Source organism: Amblyraja radiata, chromosome 9 (genome assembly GCF_010909765.2).
Source record: "Amblyraja radiata isolate CabotCenter1 chromosome 9, sAmbRad1.1.pri, whole genome shotgun sequence".
NCBI lineage: Eukaryota > Metazoa > Chordata > Chondrichthyes > Rajiformes > Rajidae > Amblyraja > Amblyraja radiata.
This window is the reverse complement of record NC_045964.1, coordinates 20,157,191-20,173,305: the sequence shown is the minus strand read 5'-3', so window position 1 is coordinate 20,173,305 and position 16,115 is coordinate 20,157,191. Positions and strand designations below refer to the sequence as shown.

Genomic DNA, 16,115 nt, shown 5'->3' with positions numbered 1-16,115 from the left:
AACTCAATGTCCTTCATTGATCAAGCAGCTATATTTCTTTTGAAACTGTAGAAAGTTACTGCTGGGTTTTACAGCCAGGGTTAACCAAGTAAACCAAGCTGTCGAAACTTTGTCTGGATGGCGGCTAGGACAGTTTGCTGGTTGAGAATGGTCAAAGTCCATTACATTCTGGTGCAAGAAGGACACGCCCACAACAAATGGAGACAAATTAATGGGAGTGGAGGTGCATTTAAATTCCAGATTTTCCCCAACCCTAACCCTCGATTACAGATAGGCATAAAATATAGGAGTAACTCAGCGGGACAGGCAGCATCTCTGGAGCGAAGGATCTCAACCCGAAACGTCACCCATTCTTTCTCTCCAGAGATGCTGCCTGTCCCGCTGAGATACACCAGCAATTTATGTCTACCTTCGATTTAAACCAGCATCTGCAATTCTTTCCTGCACCTAGATTACAGACAGTCTCAGATACTGGTAACATGTTAAGCAACATCAAAACTTTATCTGAGAAGTATCTTGTTCAAAGTATAACCTAAAGTACAAAAACAGACTTTCATACACAAATTAAAAGACAATCCTTCATATTTTATTAGATTTTTCTTGTAATCTCCCTAACCTTGTTTTGTCCAATGATAGAATCAATTCCTTACATTTGGGTTAAGACTGTTCAATGAAGAAAGGCTTATTAACACATCTTAAATTAAGAAAACATACTTTAAAAAGTCACAAACCTAGGTACCTGCCCATTGCATGACATGTGAAATGCTTCTCCCATGCAATCTCTGAAGGGGAATATAACAATGGACCTGCATGTGTTCAGTCTGTTCATGGGCAGACAGAACCATGTAGAAGGAACATAATTCACATGCCCCACTGCACCCACAGTCTAAATAGTCCTTTAACATTAATGCAAATGCTGTGCTTAGTTTTCGTTAGAAAAAGCACTTACTAAGAATATTGCCTGTGTCGGCAATTGGTTACGCTGACAGCACAAGAATAAGAATTCAGTGTTTGTGTTTTTTTCGATTCACAATATGGGTGCTATGAGTCTCAGTTCCACAAATACAATTGTGTAGATACTTAAAATTCATACCTTAAATCCAATTTTTCATAGCCAAGTTCACGGCCAAGATTGGATAAATACAGAAATGATTACAAAATGATGAAGGTGATATTATGGTTGACAGGAATTCAATGATAAAGCAATGCATGAGAGAAGAGGATTTGTGGGTCAAATTAAAATCGGAAAGATTTGACTTCTGCAGTGGAATTGCGCATCAGTCCCAGAAATGATGGAAGTGTTGGAAGTACACAAATCCTGAGATCAGACAAGCATGTCGCAAAGGAAGAATGGTTTTAATGAAGAATTTTGTCAGAAAGTTATTTTATTTGAGTATATTCAAGAAAACCCCACATAACCACCAATAAATCAGGTCATATTAGATTTAGTAATGCGCCAGGTTCAATTAGGCAGCAGTTTATCTAAAAGCAATGATATCATAATCGTTCAATAAAGCCGATTTCAGTGCAGTGAATTAGAAAGCTTCCACAGCAAGTGGGCAATAAAGCAACAGAAAATCAAAGAAGAATGTTCATATAAAATGAGGTTAAAAAGTGATACAGGATGAGTTTATGCTTCTAATAACATGACTAAATTTATCCAAAAATAAAATCAACAGTAAACTAAACAACATAAAATCAAAAAGGGGCAACAAACATACAATGACGCATCAACATCAGAGTACTAATGCAGGATCTCAACTCAAAGTGACCATCCCTTTGCCTCCATTGATGTCGTCTAACCCGCTGAGTTCCTCAAGCAATTTGTTTTTTGCCTCAAATTGTAGTATCTGCAGTCTCGTGTCTCAACAGTAAAGGCTAGAATATGGCATTTTTGATATTTATCACAAAAGAGCTACAAAACCTTTGGCAAAACAATTTGATATGATGATATGATAGAACTTTATGTATCCCAGGATGGAAATTGGTCTGCCAACCGTCATAAAACACAACAAGATACTCAAAACATGAATTTAAGGTGACGTGGAAAGTTCAGGATTGGGAAGGGGAGTCAGTCTACCCCACGACAGAAGGGGGGAGGAGTTGTACAGTTTGATAGCCACAGGGAAAAATAATCTCCTCTGGCATTCTGTGCTGCATCTTCGTGGAACTGTGCTGCATCTTCGTGGAACTGTGCTGCATCTTTGACGCTAGTTATTGACTTCAGGAAGCATGGTGGAATATTTGCCCCAATTTGTTAGCAAATGGCAATTTTCAGGGACAAAAGGAATGGTCAGGAAGAATGGGAGTTCTGCGTAAACAAATAATGAAAATATTGAAAATGAAAACAAGGTATGATAGAGAATGGTAGTTAGACACATATGTGCCATACGGTATAAAGACACCATTTCTCTAGCTTTCCAAATATCTTTTAATCTTCATGTAATATTTAGTTTTGTGGTGAATATCAATTTTTATAAATTTAATGCATTAAGCAATCGACAATAATGTAAGCGACAAAGTGACATCAACAATCAGGTCGCATATCACTGATGAAATTTTTGGAATTGTTCCAAACATTTACTGAAAATGGTCAATTTTCTGCTAAAGTACAAATGAAGCTTGTGTATTCAGCAACACAGACCAAGGTTGTGCTACATTTAATCTACTGGATAATAACCCTTTAAGTTACCCTTTTGGCAAATAGGATCAAAAGAAGAATTTATAGATATATACATGAGAAAACACTGCAAGGTTCCAGGGAAATGCAATTGCTCTGCTGGGAGCTAGCATGGGTTTGATGGGCTGAATGGCCTCTATAATCATAAGAAAATATGTGGTATGCCCCCCTCCCATTCATTAGTCACGTGTGTGACCAAAAATATGGAAAGTTGTGGAATACATCTCTTCTAATTCTGAAAACATTGCAGGTGTATTGTTTTGTACTGTATATATGATTCATGTTTTTTTCCGAAGTTTATCAAGTGAAATGTTTATGTTATGCTGACAATGTTTGTTTCGGGTCAGAGGTCAAATATGACTGGTCACATGTGTGACCTCACACTGAAGCATTTTTTTCATAACTCAGTTTTATCTTACAAACTGTGAATTTTAAAAAGCTATAATGTTCATATCTTTTGCAGATATGCATTATAGTTCTGTAGGTAGGAAAATAGCAAGGAATAAGATCAATCTTACAATAATTTTTTGATGCATTACTTCGATGCCATCTGGTCACGTGTGTGGCAGTTTGGTTCACTTTCCAAAGAATGGCCCTATGGTGGTTCAAGGAAACATATAGCATTCATTGCATTTTAAGTGTTTTGTGAAAACAAATAAATGTAATCATCAGTCAACCTAGACATTTATTTTCCCTCTTGGTTCCTTCACTGCAAGTGGCAATAGAATCTAATTAACAAACTGCTATAAAAGTCACTTGGTTTCAACCAGGAAGTTTAAAATCATTTCAACAGCCAAGCTAAACATTAGTAAAAGGAATGGTCAGCGATACCTATCAAGGCTCGTTATAAATAAAACAACTCAAATGGATACTTGACCCTCACTTACTATAAATTCCCATGGGAACAAACCTTCAAGAGAAAACATACTTTGATATTTTATAGAAAGGCACTCCACCCAGCTTACTCAGTAAGTACCCTAGTCAGGATGGAAATGTTGGTTGGTTTATTATTGTGACGTATACAGAGATGCAGTGGCAAATCTTTGTTTTGTGTGTAATCCAGGCAAATCATACCACAGACGAGTACAATCAAACCATACACGGGTGGAGCAGAAAGAGAAAAGGAAACACAGTGCAGAATATAGTGTTACAGCTACTGCGAATCAAGACTACAAAAATGCAAGATCCGCAATGATATAATTTGGGAGATCAGGAATACATCCTTAGCTTATGAGAGGACTGTTAAAGAGTCATAGAGTTATACAGCGTGGAAACAGGCCCTTCGGCTCAATTTGCCTCCACCGACCATTACATCCCATCTGTATTAGTCCTACCTGCCTGCGTTTGGCCTATATTCCTCTAAACCTATCCTATCTACATACCTGTCTAAATGTTTCTTAAATGTCACGATTGAACCTGCCTCAACAACCTCCTCTGGCAGCTCGTTCCATACACTCACCACCCTTTGTGCAAAAATGCAACCCTTCGGATTCATCATAAATCTTTGTCCACATTCTAAAAAGCTGTTCTTGAGTCAGGTGGCATGTGCTTTCAGGTTTTTGCATTCTTTATCCAATGGGAGGAGAGAGAATAACCAGGGTGTGAGATGTCCTTGTTTGGCTGCTTTCCCAAGGCAATGCAGGGCAAAAGTGGAGTCGATGGAAGGAAGCTGAAGGCAGAAAGGGGTGGGGATGGAACGATGTGGCAGGTGGCGAGATTGCATTGCGCTGGCAGAAATTTCAAAGAATGATGTGTTGGATGCAAAGATAGACACAAAATACTGGAGTAACTCAGCGGGTCAGGCAACATCTCTGGAAGAAAAGAATAGGCAACATTTCAGGCAGGAACCCTTCTTCAGACATGAAGCAAGGGTGGAGTGAAAGACAAGACGAGCCTCTCTTTATTCTGTTGGGGGGGGGGGGTGAGATATGCAGAAATTGGAGGAGATCTGGAAAAGGGCACCATTAAATCACAGCTGAGGGAGAGAAAGATAAACCATTTCTTACAAAAAATATTAATCTGATATCCTGGAGTAGAAGGTCTCAAGAACAGATGATGCTGAAGTGGAAAAACAGAGAATGGAATGTCACCTTTACAAGAGACAGGATGGGACTTGTAGTCTAGGTACCCGGGGTGAGGGCTACCAGAAAATGTCAGGGATGGTTTGTCTCCTGAAACAGGAATGGAGAGATAAGAATGGGGAGAGGGTGTCAAAAATTGTCCAAGTGAATTTGGTGGCAGGGTGGAAATTGTAGTAGAGTTAATGTTGATGACGAGACCTGCCCCAATGCAGGAAGTGGCACCAATGCAGTTGTTGATGCAGTGGAGGAAGAGTTGGGGAGTGGTGCCAGAGGGTTTGGAATAAGGAATACTCCACTTAACCAGTGAAGAAGTGTAGCTGGAGCCCGTACTCGTGCCCATGATTACACCCTTGATTTATAAATATTGGGAGGAGTCAAAAGAGAAGTTGCTAAAGGTAAAAACTGCTCCTGCCAAGCAGAGGTTAGTGTAAATGGAGGGGGACTGATAGCTGTCATGTGACTCTTGTTTGATACCAGGGTGAAATTCTACATGGCCACTGTCATTAACGCAACAGCGCTCCCAACACAATATCCAGTTTTATTTTGCCCAGAAAGTTGCTGAAAGCTCAAACTGATAAAGATTCAACAAATCTAAAGGGTGGTTGGAGGAAACAACTCACTATGTATTTTCATAATTAATGAGCTTTATGATTGAAATAAAAAAATCAAAGGGAAGGGTGAATTTCATGTCAAATCAGATATAGGATATGAAAGAGGCAAAGGAGAAATCAAAAGATAAAGACAAAAAATAGGTCCCAAAACATTCCACAATGCAATGTAATCAGATGCACACAAGACTGTCACATTTTCATGCACAACAAATTAATTAACACTTACTTAAGTTGCTAAGAGGGTACATGGGCGACAAGTTGCTAGCCCGAAATATCTACAAAGGGTTCAGTTCATACCTCCAATAATAATGCAGTAATTGAATGACATTCAAAGCATCTGAGGCGAGGTGGTGAATGAAATACCATTTGTACATACCAGCACCACAGTAGTGCAAGGCGGACAGCCGCTTTTGGATGTTCACATGAAACCATGTAACCACTCAATCTGAAATTACTGTAATTTGGAACAAATGACTGGGATTGCCATTGGCTTCCTCATCAATTTGAAAAGAAAATCAGACTTCACATTCCAGAGATTAGGTTTCATCTAGTTCTTCGAGTATCTTTTTCATGACAACACATGTAGATAGAAAGGTAAAGAGGTCACACTGTATGCTTGCCTTCATTGGTCAGGGCATTAAATGCAAGTGTCAGGGAGTCATGGTGTAGCTTTATATTACTACAGTAATATAGTAGAACAAATTATAATGCTGTATTTGCCAATCCCACCACAATGGAGGCTCGGTGTTATATGCAATACTAAGGGAATGTTGCAAAGTCAGAATTGTTGACCTTTCAAGCTGCTTAACTGAGAGACCATTTGCATTCTGGTGTATGCAAACCTTCTATTCTATATTCTGGGAAAAGCAGAAGAGTTCTAGTGGAATATTGATGAATATTTATCCATTGACCACCATCAATAAAGGAACTTAATTAGCCCTATATTTAAAGATGTATCACTACAGGCACATTGACCAGCAGTAAACCATAGCCCATGAACTGGCCCAGAGCACCTCACACAAAAGATGCTTTGCAAACAGTATTTAAGAAGGAACAGCAGATGCTGGAAAATCGAAGGTACACAAAAATGCTGGAGAAACTCAGCGGGTTCAGCAGCATCTATGGAGCGAAGGAAATAGGCAACGTTTCGGGCCGAAACCCTTCTTCAGACTGATGGGGGTTAGGGGGAGGCGGGGAGAAGAAAGGAAAAAGGAGGAGGAGGAGCCTGAGGGCTGAGGGAGAGGTAGGAAGGGGGAGGAGACAGCAAGGGCTAACAGAATTCAATGTTCATGCCACCAGGATGCAGACTCCCCAAGCGGAATATGAGGTGCTGTTCCTCCAATTTTAGGCTTGCGCCGAACACCTCCGCTCGGTCCGCCTTAACCTACCTGACCTCTCGGTGGCTCAGCACTTCAACTCCCCCTCCCATTCCGTATCCGACCTCTCTGTCCTGGGCCTCCTCCACGGCCAGAGTGAGCAACACCGGAAATTGGAGGAACAGCACCTCGTATTCCGCTTGGGGAGTCTGCATCCTGGTGGCATGAACATTGAATTCTCACAATTCTGTTAGCCCTTGCTGTTTCCTCCCCTTCCTAACTCTACCTCAGCCCTCGGGCTCCTCCTCCTCCTTTTTCCTTTCTTCTCCCCGCCTCCTCCTACCCCCCCATCATTCTGAAGAAGGGTTTCGGCCCGAAACGTTGCCTATTTCCTTCGCTCCATAGATGCTGCTGCACCCGCTGAGTTTCTCCAGCATTTTTGTGTACCTTTGCAAACAGTACATTTTTCTCTTAGCATTGTCAACCAAATTATTATTTTTTTAACATATTCTCAAATTACCAGAAAGGCTTCAGATTAAAAAAGTTAAAAAGTAAATAAATGCTGCAAATTTGAACTACAAAAAAGAAAATCAAAATAGTCAATAGGTCAGGCCCCATCCATGGGGAGAGAAAGTGTCAAGAAGCAATGCGTCCACAGAAGAAGCAACTTGGAATAATTTCCAAATAAAGTAAAAGGAGGCTGGGGACAATTGAAAGTTTCAAATCCAGGGTCAACAGATTTTTGTAGGGTAGGCATTGAAAGAAAGATGCACAAATCAATTGTGACATGGCATAAGTGAATGATGAATATAGTTGCTCTGGCACAAAGCACACCACCATTTTGTAGATGGCAGTATCCAAGCCAACTTAGAACATTTGCATCAGCTTGATAATGTATTGATTTTTGTTTGTGAAATCATTCTCCTCTTAAGAGTCTTTCTCTATTCTGAGACTCTGCACAAAACTGGCCTTGTGAGATGCCTTTATTGGTGCATAATGCAATCCAATTATAATGATGCAATCAAATTAAAATCTGCAAACAATTTGGAAAGATTTAAACATTTTGCAAAGCACATTTCTTGAACATTAAATTTGAATGCTTTAATTTTAATTTCATTTATCTAACACAAGGTAGGCAGCCAAACAATATCTGCCCCCAAAGTTGACCGAATTCCTCCCACTACACCGTCAAGCACACCTTTGCCCAGTGATATTCATTCTCTGATATACTTACTGTTACTGGATTTGAGGTCCCGGTGGATAATAGGAACAATTGCTTCTTCATGCAAGTAATTCATGCCCCGTGCAATCTGAACTGCCCAGTTGATAAGTATACGAGGTGGAATCTTCTTGCCTGACAACACTCGATTTAAGGAGCCCCCGCGGGCAAATTCCATGATCAAGCAGAGATTGGGCTCCTTTAGACAAACGCCCTGCAAATCTATGATGTTAGGATGCTTCAACATGGCAAACAGTTTTGCTTCCTGCTTAACATTCGCAATGGTCTGGCTGATATCCTCATCTGGGTCCTGCCGAGCTGCTTTAACGGCGACTTCCTCCAGTCTCCAGATGCCCCTGTAAACTTTGCCAAAGCCACCAATGCCAATAATCTCCTCCAGCTGCAGCTCATTGAAGTCCTGTTTCCAAGGGATGAGGGTAAACATCTGTGCTCGTATCTTGCAACTTGCTGTAACATGGGGCATTGGTGACATAGTTGCTGGGAAAGATGCCAACCTGGTCATTGATTTTACCCGTCCACCAGCCTTCATCTCCAGAAACCTTGGAATCCTAAACAACCAAAAAAAGAATCAATTTATTCCATCTCAATGTATGTACTTTTTGTCCCTGATAGCACTCAACATATCTTCATATTCAGTTGATCATGTTACACTTTTTCCATTTTATTTGGCCTACACTGTCTTACACACATTGCACACACCCCACCCACTTGTTCCATCTTCAATTTCAATAAGAATAATAAACAGCCCTGCTGATCATAATTGAGCTATAATTATTGGAATATTTTAAACAGAAATTAATCAACACACAACAGAAGTTCCCTATAAAGTTAACTGCGTGCACATTACAGACCTTAAAATTTGCACTCTACATTATAAAAAGCTTTTCAGAGTTCAATCTGCCATTAAGGTTAAAGGTCTTAAGGGTCTCAGACTGACAAACAAGTTTTTTTGTTTACAGATGATCATTGACTTATGATGCACTTTTAAAACATTTAGTGCAACCCATGCTTAAGATCCTGGTGTGCTATTAAAACTCCAGCTAGTTGCTTTCTTCCATTCTTAACCTGTTCACCCCTACTCTATAGAAATTATCTGAAGCAATTCCAGGAATTAGCTGAATGGACACCAGAAGCCAATTTTCAGCTGATGTTCTGTTAAATTATTCTTTGAATTATTCTAACAAGGTTCACAGAGTGGATTGATACTAGAATAGTAGAATTAAGAATTAGAATATCTCATTCAACTTAGCACTATATTAAATATTTCAGCATTGCCTACGTTTAAACTTTTGCAACAACTGAAGGTAACCTCAAACAGAGGCACTTTTTTGAAACAATATAGATGTACTAATTGTAGGAAAATAGGAATAAGCAAAGTGGCAGTATTCATACTTTCCCGGCACAAAGAGAAGTCATTCAGCCCATTTGGTCCATCCAGTTCCAAATACCAGCTATTTATCAATCCTATTTTCCATCCCCTTGTTTCCCTGTAACCCTGCAATTTATACTCCTGTAGTTTACACATGCCCATTAATTCCCCTTAACTCTTTTGTTATCGCCAACCCTAACTGGTTGAAAATAACAGGTTACCAAAACTGCAACCAATGAATCCAGTAACATCTTTGGGATGGTGGAATAAACCAAAATGGTCATGGGGTGAACATGCAACCTCCACAAAGCAGTGAGGTGAGGATTGAACCCAGGATTCTGGAGCAGCATTATCTCGCCTTGTTTTACTGAATGTTAGAATTTTAAAAAGGAGATCCACAACATTGCAAGTCATGCCAAAAGAACTTGCCAAAGATGTGGAGAATCTAGTAACATCTGTGGAATTGGTGATCATCACATTTAGATCAGAGAAAACATGACTACAGGACTGACTATATTTTGTACTCATGTTGAGAGTAGAGGGGGAATTAATGGGAGAAGATAGGGCAATAAATGTAACGAGAAGCATCACCTTCAAAAAACAGGACAAGCATTCTGTCTTTCAAATCCTGCTTAACCTTGAGAACAGTTCAACATTCTAAACTATATACTAACCAAGTGCCCATTATTAAGGCTCCACCTTGAAGAATGAATAACAGTTGCTTGCTTTGATTGTAAACGCATAGCCAAACTCAGCCCTGTTCTCCTCCAGAAATCCACACAAGAGCAATTGATTTTTACAAGCGTTCAGGAACAATAACCCTGGTCAATACATAATCCCTAGGTAGCCCGGAGGCTTTATGCAATAATCTTACAGCTGCCAAATTGAGATTGGTCACACACAAGGAGACAAATTGTTCATTCTTATTACCATCCTTGGTTAGGTGGGTGAACGAGGAGATCAGTAATTCAAACTGCACCCCCATGTTCTCTCTTGCACCAGAAAATGCTTGCCAATATAATTGTTTGGATAATTGTCTGCTGCACATTGTTATAAACAATGGATTAATTTAAAACAAATATCCATTCTTACTTCAATACTTCTGATTCTCTGAGAGATTACTCTTTGCTTGAAATTTTGCTCCAGAGAATATACAACTGAAAAAAGGTGCGCATCGGCAATACGCAGAATGTAAAGAAATAAAACTGACAAATAATTGGCATTCAGTTCAAAATAATCATACAAAAATATCAAATTGATTTGAGACAAACCTAACCTGCACAAGGAGAACATAAAAGTTACATTGGTCATTGGTAGCAAGACTAACAGAAGAAACAGCAATAAAACTTGTAGACAAAATAGATGTTGAAGGAAACAGGAATTGTCAGGATTGATGCAGAGATTTATTTTTCCCCTCATCAGGAAATCTAGACCAAGGATACTGTTTTAGAATAAGCAATAGCCCTTTAAACGGTGACCAGAAGGAATTTATTTGCTCAGTGTTGCAAATCCTTGGAATTCTACAAGCCAAAGAGCTGCAGATCAGTCCAGAATCAAACAGTACATCACCTATGAGCATTGTGACGCGGAGTCCTCAGAGAAGAGTATGTATGTGTGACTAGAATATGGAGATTCTGACATGGACCATTACTAATTACTCCCGTTTTCCCAACTGTAAGGAGTTTCTGACCATGCAAAAATGGATTATCGGAGGAACATTGCCATGGGGAAGATGGGCACAAAATGCTGGAGTAACCCAGCGGGTCAGGCAGCATATCTGGAGAAAAGAAATAGGGGACGTTTCAGGATAAGACCTTTCATCAGACTGATGGGGAGGGGGGAAAGAAGCGATATGTGGTGTTAATGGCCAACATCATTTTTCCCTCAACATTTAAATTAAATCAACACTTAATCTTTGAAATACCAGAAACAACAATGCTAATTCACAAATCTCAACAAGCATTTCTTGAAATCCAGACAAGGGTCGTTTTGATACAAATACATTGATAGATGCTCCTGAACACATCATCAGTGATGTAACCTGGGGTCATTGGGTGTTTTGGGTCTCAACATCAGACACCCTCACCCAGGCGACCCAGCTGTGGTTGATCAGACCACGACTTGTGTTCAGGTGGCATTCGCTCCTCCCCATGGACCTCCTCTCCTGATCCAGAGCCATCTCGAGGCCTTCTCCGCTGCCTCTGTGGTGTTCTTGATGGCCCTTCTCCTCGCCACTCCGTTGATGCCCAGTGCACTCAAGGCTTTGTAGAGCGATTGCCCTGCAAAACCTCTGCAGCCAACCTCGATGGGCATACACCTTGCCTTCCAGCCCTGCTTGCAGCAGTCTATGACCAGCTTTTCATATTTGGCCATCTTCCTCTTGTGGGCCTCCTCCAGACGGTCCTCCCACGGCACTGTCAGTTCCAACAAGACGATGTTTTTGGTCGCCTCTGAGACCAGGAGGTTATCTGGCCTCAGGGTGGTCGTGGCAATGTGCTGTGGGAACTTCAGCTGTTTCACCAGGTCTACGGAAAGCTGCCAGTCCTGCGCAGTCGCCAGGATTCCTGATGGATTCCTGGCTGCTGTGGTTCTTGGCAGCTGCACTCCGGCCTTCACGAAGGTGATCATCTGGGTGGTGGGGCGTTCTCGTCTGCAGCTGCTGATTCCCATGCTGATGGCTTCTGCAATGGGTTTGAGAACCTGGTCATGACGCCATGTGTACCGGCCCTGCCCAAGAGACTTTGGGCAACAGCTCAGGATGTGCTCCAACGTCCCCTTGCCTGAGCATTGCGGGCAATCTGGAGATTCCGCTTTGCCCCAGATGAAGAGGTTCGATGGGCTGGGCAGAACATCATACACTGCCTGGACCAGGAACTTGATGCGCTGTGGTTCAGCCTGCCAGAGCTCAGTCCATGTGACTTTTCGGTCCATGGCCTGCTCCCACCTTGTCCAGGCTCCCTGCTGCCTCAATCCAACTGCTCTGGTACACCTCTCCTCCTCCACCACTGCCCTCACTTCCTCCTGGAACAGCCTGCGCCTCTCCTTCCCCTTGGCCTTGTCAAACTGGGGAGATGGGAAGATTCCCAGGCCTGCTCTTCCCCGAGTCACTGCTCCCACCAGGACTCTGTGGCGTATCCGGGACTCTGCTTGCAGCACAGCTTCGCCGGCTCTCCACTTCCTCCCAGTTTTCACCTCCCCCCCTGCTAAACAACAATGCTAATTCACAAATCTCAACGCGCATTTCTTGAAATCCAGACATGGGTCGTTAAATAATGCTCCACTCCCTCCAAGCCCAATGTGCCTTTCCCAAGATATAGCTTCCAGAAAGTTCTGCAGTATTCCCGCTGTGGTCTGATCAGAACTGTCGATATAACTCAGCGGGACAGGCAGCATCTCTGGAGAGAAGGAATGGGTGATGTTTCGGGTTTATCTGATTGGGATTCCTTCTCTCCAGAGATGCTGCCTGTCCCGCTGAGTTACTCCAGCTTTTTGGGTCTATCTTCGATTTAAACCAGAATCTGCAGTTCCTTCCTACACAGAACAGTCGATAGCTTTACATAGGTTCTAACCCTCTTATTCCAAATCTCTACCAGTATTCCATTATTTTCTGTACCATCCCATGAAAAATTCTAGTGATTTAAGAGAATCACTACCAGCTATCTGTCTTTGGACTTTAACTAATGCATCACCTCTAAAGTAAAAAATAATTTACAAGAGTTCTATCCATTCATTAAAGTCAATTAACATTGTAACCTAATCGTTCCATCAATATTCTTTTGACACTGCCGATTTTTGTGTCATAAAAATCTGGATATTTGTTCTCTGATCAAAGTTGTATATGTCAAGTTTGTGGTTATCAGTTGCCATTTTCCTCAGGGAATAGCTTTAGTGCTCTACAAGCTAATTGAACACTTTGAGCCACAATTAGTCTCTACCAGAAGAGTGTTGTTGAATGGTGACATGCATCCCCACCTGCCTTGTGCCTGCACAACCATACAGAAGGATCACGATCAGGAAGTAGCAACTGGCTTCTGGGGGCAGGTTGAGTGCAGGATCACCAGAATCAGTAACCCACACTTTCTGTCCTGGGCCTCCTCCGCTGTCAGAGTGAGGCCCAACGCAAATTGGAGGAACAGCACATCATATTTCGCTTCGGCAGCTTACAACACAGAAGCATGAATGTTGACTTTTCTAACTTCAAGTAACCCTTGCTTTCCCTCTCTCTCCATCCCTCCCCCATCCTAGTTCTCCAACCAGTCTGGCTGTCCTCCTGATTAAATTTTATCTTTGTAATCCTCGTTGTCACCTTCCCCTAGCGACCAATGATCGATTCTACATTTTCCTTGATTGCCCCCTTTGATCTATCGTTTTCACTCCTTACCCTTCCATATCTCTGTGTCTCCCACTCCCCTGACTCTCAGTCTGAAGAAGGGTCTCCACCCGAAACGTCACCCATTCCTTCTATCCAGAGATGCTGCCTGTCCCGCTGTTACACCAGCATTTTCTGTCTATGACCTGTTTTGAATATGTGGAATGGACATATCGAGATCCTTTTGTGAACACATTGTGACAATGACAGCACATGCCTAACCTGCGTCTCCTATCAGTCAGTCAGTCAATTATTTACCAGATCAATAAATTATTCCCCCGAGCTTCAACTTTATCAGTATCTTCCTACCACTACCTGTCCTTGGAAATACGAAATGCTTTCCGGTTCATAATGCCTGACAAAATCTTGGCAAATCAGTGCGGACTCTCTGGAACAAATGGAACAAGTAAAATAAATTGGATCAAAGCTCGAGATAAACGGATGCAAATGCAGGGAGAGGAGAGCGCATCTTTATGCAAGTGCTCCGACCCCCCTCAAATGGAAATGGTCAAATAACTCTTATCTATATATCGATTTCAATCGCTGGAACACTTTCGATGTGGCCGGGTATGTTCTTTCCGCTTTCCACGCTAGATGCGGAAACTGCCACACCGATTAGGGACCCTTGTGTTTGCTCCGACCACCGAGGCGCATTGGATAACGGGGTGCGCCAAGCCAACCTACCTTGGAGAGCACCTCCACCACGTCGCCCTTGCGCAGGCTGAGCTCGTCCTCGGCGCTCGCCTCATATTCGAAGACGGCCGTCCAGTACAGGTTAGCGGTGGGTTGTTGCTGCTCGTCTTCCTCCTCCTCCTGCTGCTTCTGTTGCCAGGCTTCCTGCGACGCCCTATCCCCATCCTCGCCCTCTTCTTTCCCCGCCGCTGTGCAGGAGGAGGAGCAGTGGGCTGCGGCAGAGGAGGGTGACCTGATGAACACGGATCTGAGTTGCTCCATGGGGAGGAGGGAAGGGCAAAAAAGAAGCGGCGGCGGCAGCGCCGCTCCTCTGCTCGCATCCACTTCCACCTGCGGTTCGGCTCAACCTGGGACTGGGGCGGGGGGGGGGGGGGGGGGGGGGAGGGCAAAATCCCGCTGTCCCGCCCACTCCTCCCTGCAGCCAGCCCGCCGATTGGCGTGACCTCCCCTGCCGCTCCAAAGCGGTCCCCAGTTAGATAGGCCGCCTTTTGCTGTCGATCAGGCAGGAGCTGGCGGGACGTCCCGGGTCCCGGGTCCCGGGCATTTGGCACGGCAAAGGTTGCCAATCGATTCGCGATGTAACCCGACTAACCTGGCGCTCTAGCAGTTTACTGGAAACTGCACTGAATTCGACAAATAGCTCGAAATTCCCCCACGCCCCTATCCATTGTTCCACTCGCTGTGCTCTAAAATAAACGATGCTCAGGCAATTCTTCCTGTCATCTCGATCTGTCATATGATTACAGCGAACGGATGTGCTGTCCTTTCATTTACCCTGTCCGGACGACTTCAAAATACGCTTTGCAACTTGTGCAGTGCAGTGCAGTTAAATCAGAATGAGCAGCCTGGTCAATGTTCGTGCTTTTGGCAAGGGATCTGAGTTTACTGGCGTTTGGTGCTTCCGCCCGTTTGTGGAATTAAATAACGCAAATGAATAAATATGTGGATACATCGTAAACAAAGGCATGTGCGTCCCGTTAGAAAATTGTTCAGACGGTCAGGTGCTCTATGAATGTCATCCTGGGCCGTGGTTGGAGCGGATCGAAGCCCCAACAAAGCCGGCAATCTGAGGTCAATTGAGGTAAAATTAAGATTGCATGCCTGGTTTTCGAAATAAAGAATGTAAATAATGCGCAGAGACGCCTTGCACCCGACAGAAAAAGTATAATAGCTGACACAAGTTAATTTCTCTTTTTTTGCTGAAAGAACAACTTGGATTACATTCCTGCACGGTTTGGATATCACAGTGCGTTTAATGCTGTTGAGAGTATTTAACTATTTTAGTACGAAGAGAAAGTGGTAAATGGAATGATTTTATCCATGGCATTTCAGTGAACAAACCTCCAAGGCCAAAAGCAGTGCAGAAGACTACATTATCAATCTATATTTAACGTGTCATTTTGCAGATTTTAAATAAACTAAGAAGGCGAAAAGTTCATGAAAAAAGCCACATGACACGTTTGTTACAGATTGGTTCATAGCTCACATGCTTTGATGAGTAATTAGTCACGTTTGCCCTGTCGAAATTTAATTTTGATACTAAATATCTTTGAGTTTAGACGTACAATGAGAAAGCGATTTTATACTGACATGACTGCTAGAAATTGAGAGAAACCAGTGATGGATATATCAGAATTAGGCAGGCAAATGGATAAACATGTACTGTATTGACAAGCTGCTTTTTTTTTAATGATTTTTTTTTTGTGTGGGGAAGACAGAATAGGACACTCCAAGATGACACATAAATATCAAGTTA

General features: G+C 42.5%; 1 protein-coding gene across 1 annotated transcript in view; it reads right to left on the bottom strand.

The window, feature by feature from the left end:
- Positions 1-14,706, bottom strand: part of map3k9 (mitogen-activated protein kinase kinase kinase 9) — a 92,638-nt gene extending 77,932 nt beyond the window's left edge. Inside the window, 3 exon segments of the mRNA XM_033026826.1 lie at positions 7,923-8,326; positions 8,328-8,476; positions 14,351-14,706. Coding sequence (XP_032882717.1) covers positions 7,923-8,326; positions 8,328-8,476; positions 14,351-14,620 — 823 coding nt within the window. The 5' untranslated portion in view covers positions 14,621-14,706.
- Between the last annotated feature and the right edge of the window lie 1,409 nt (positions 14,707-16,115).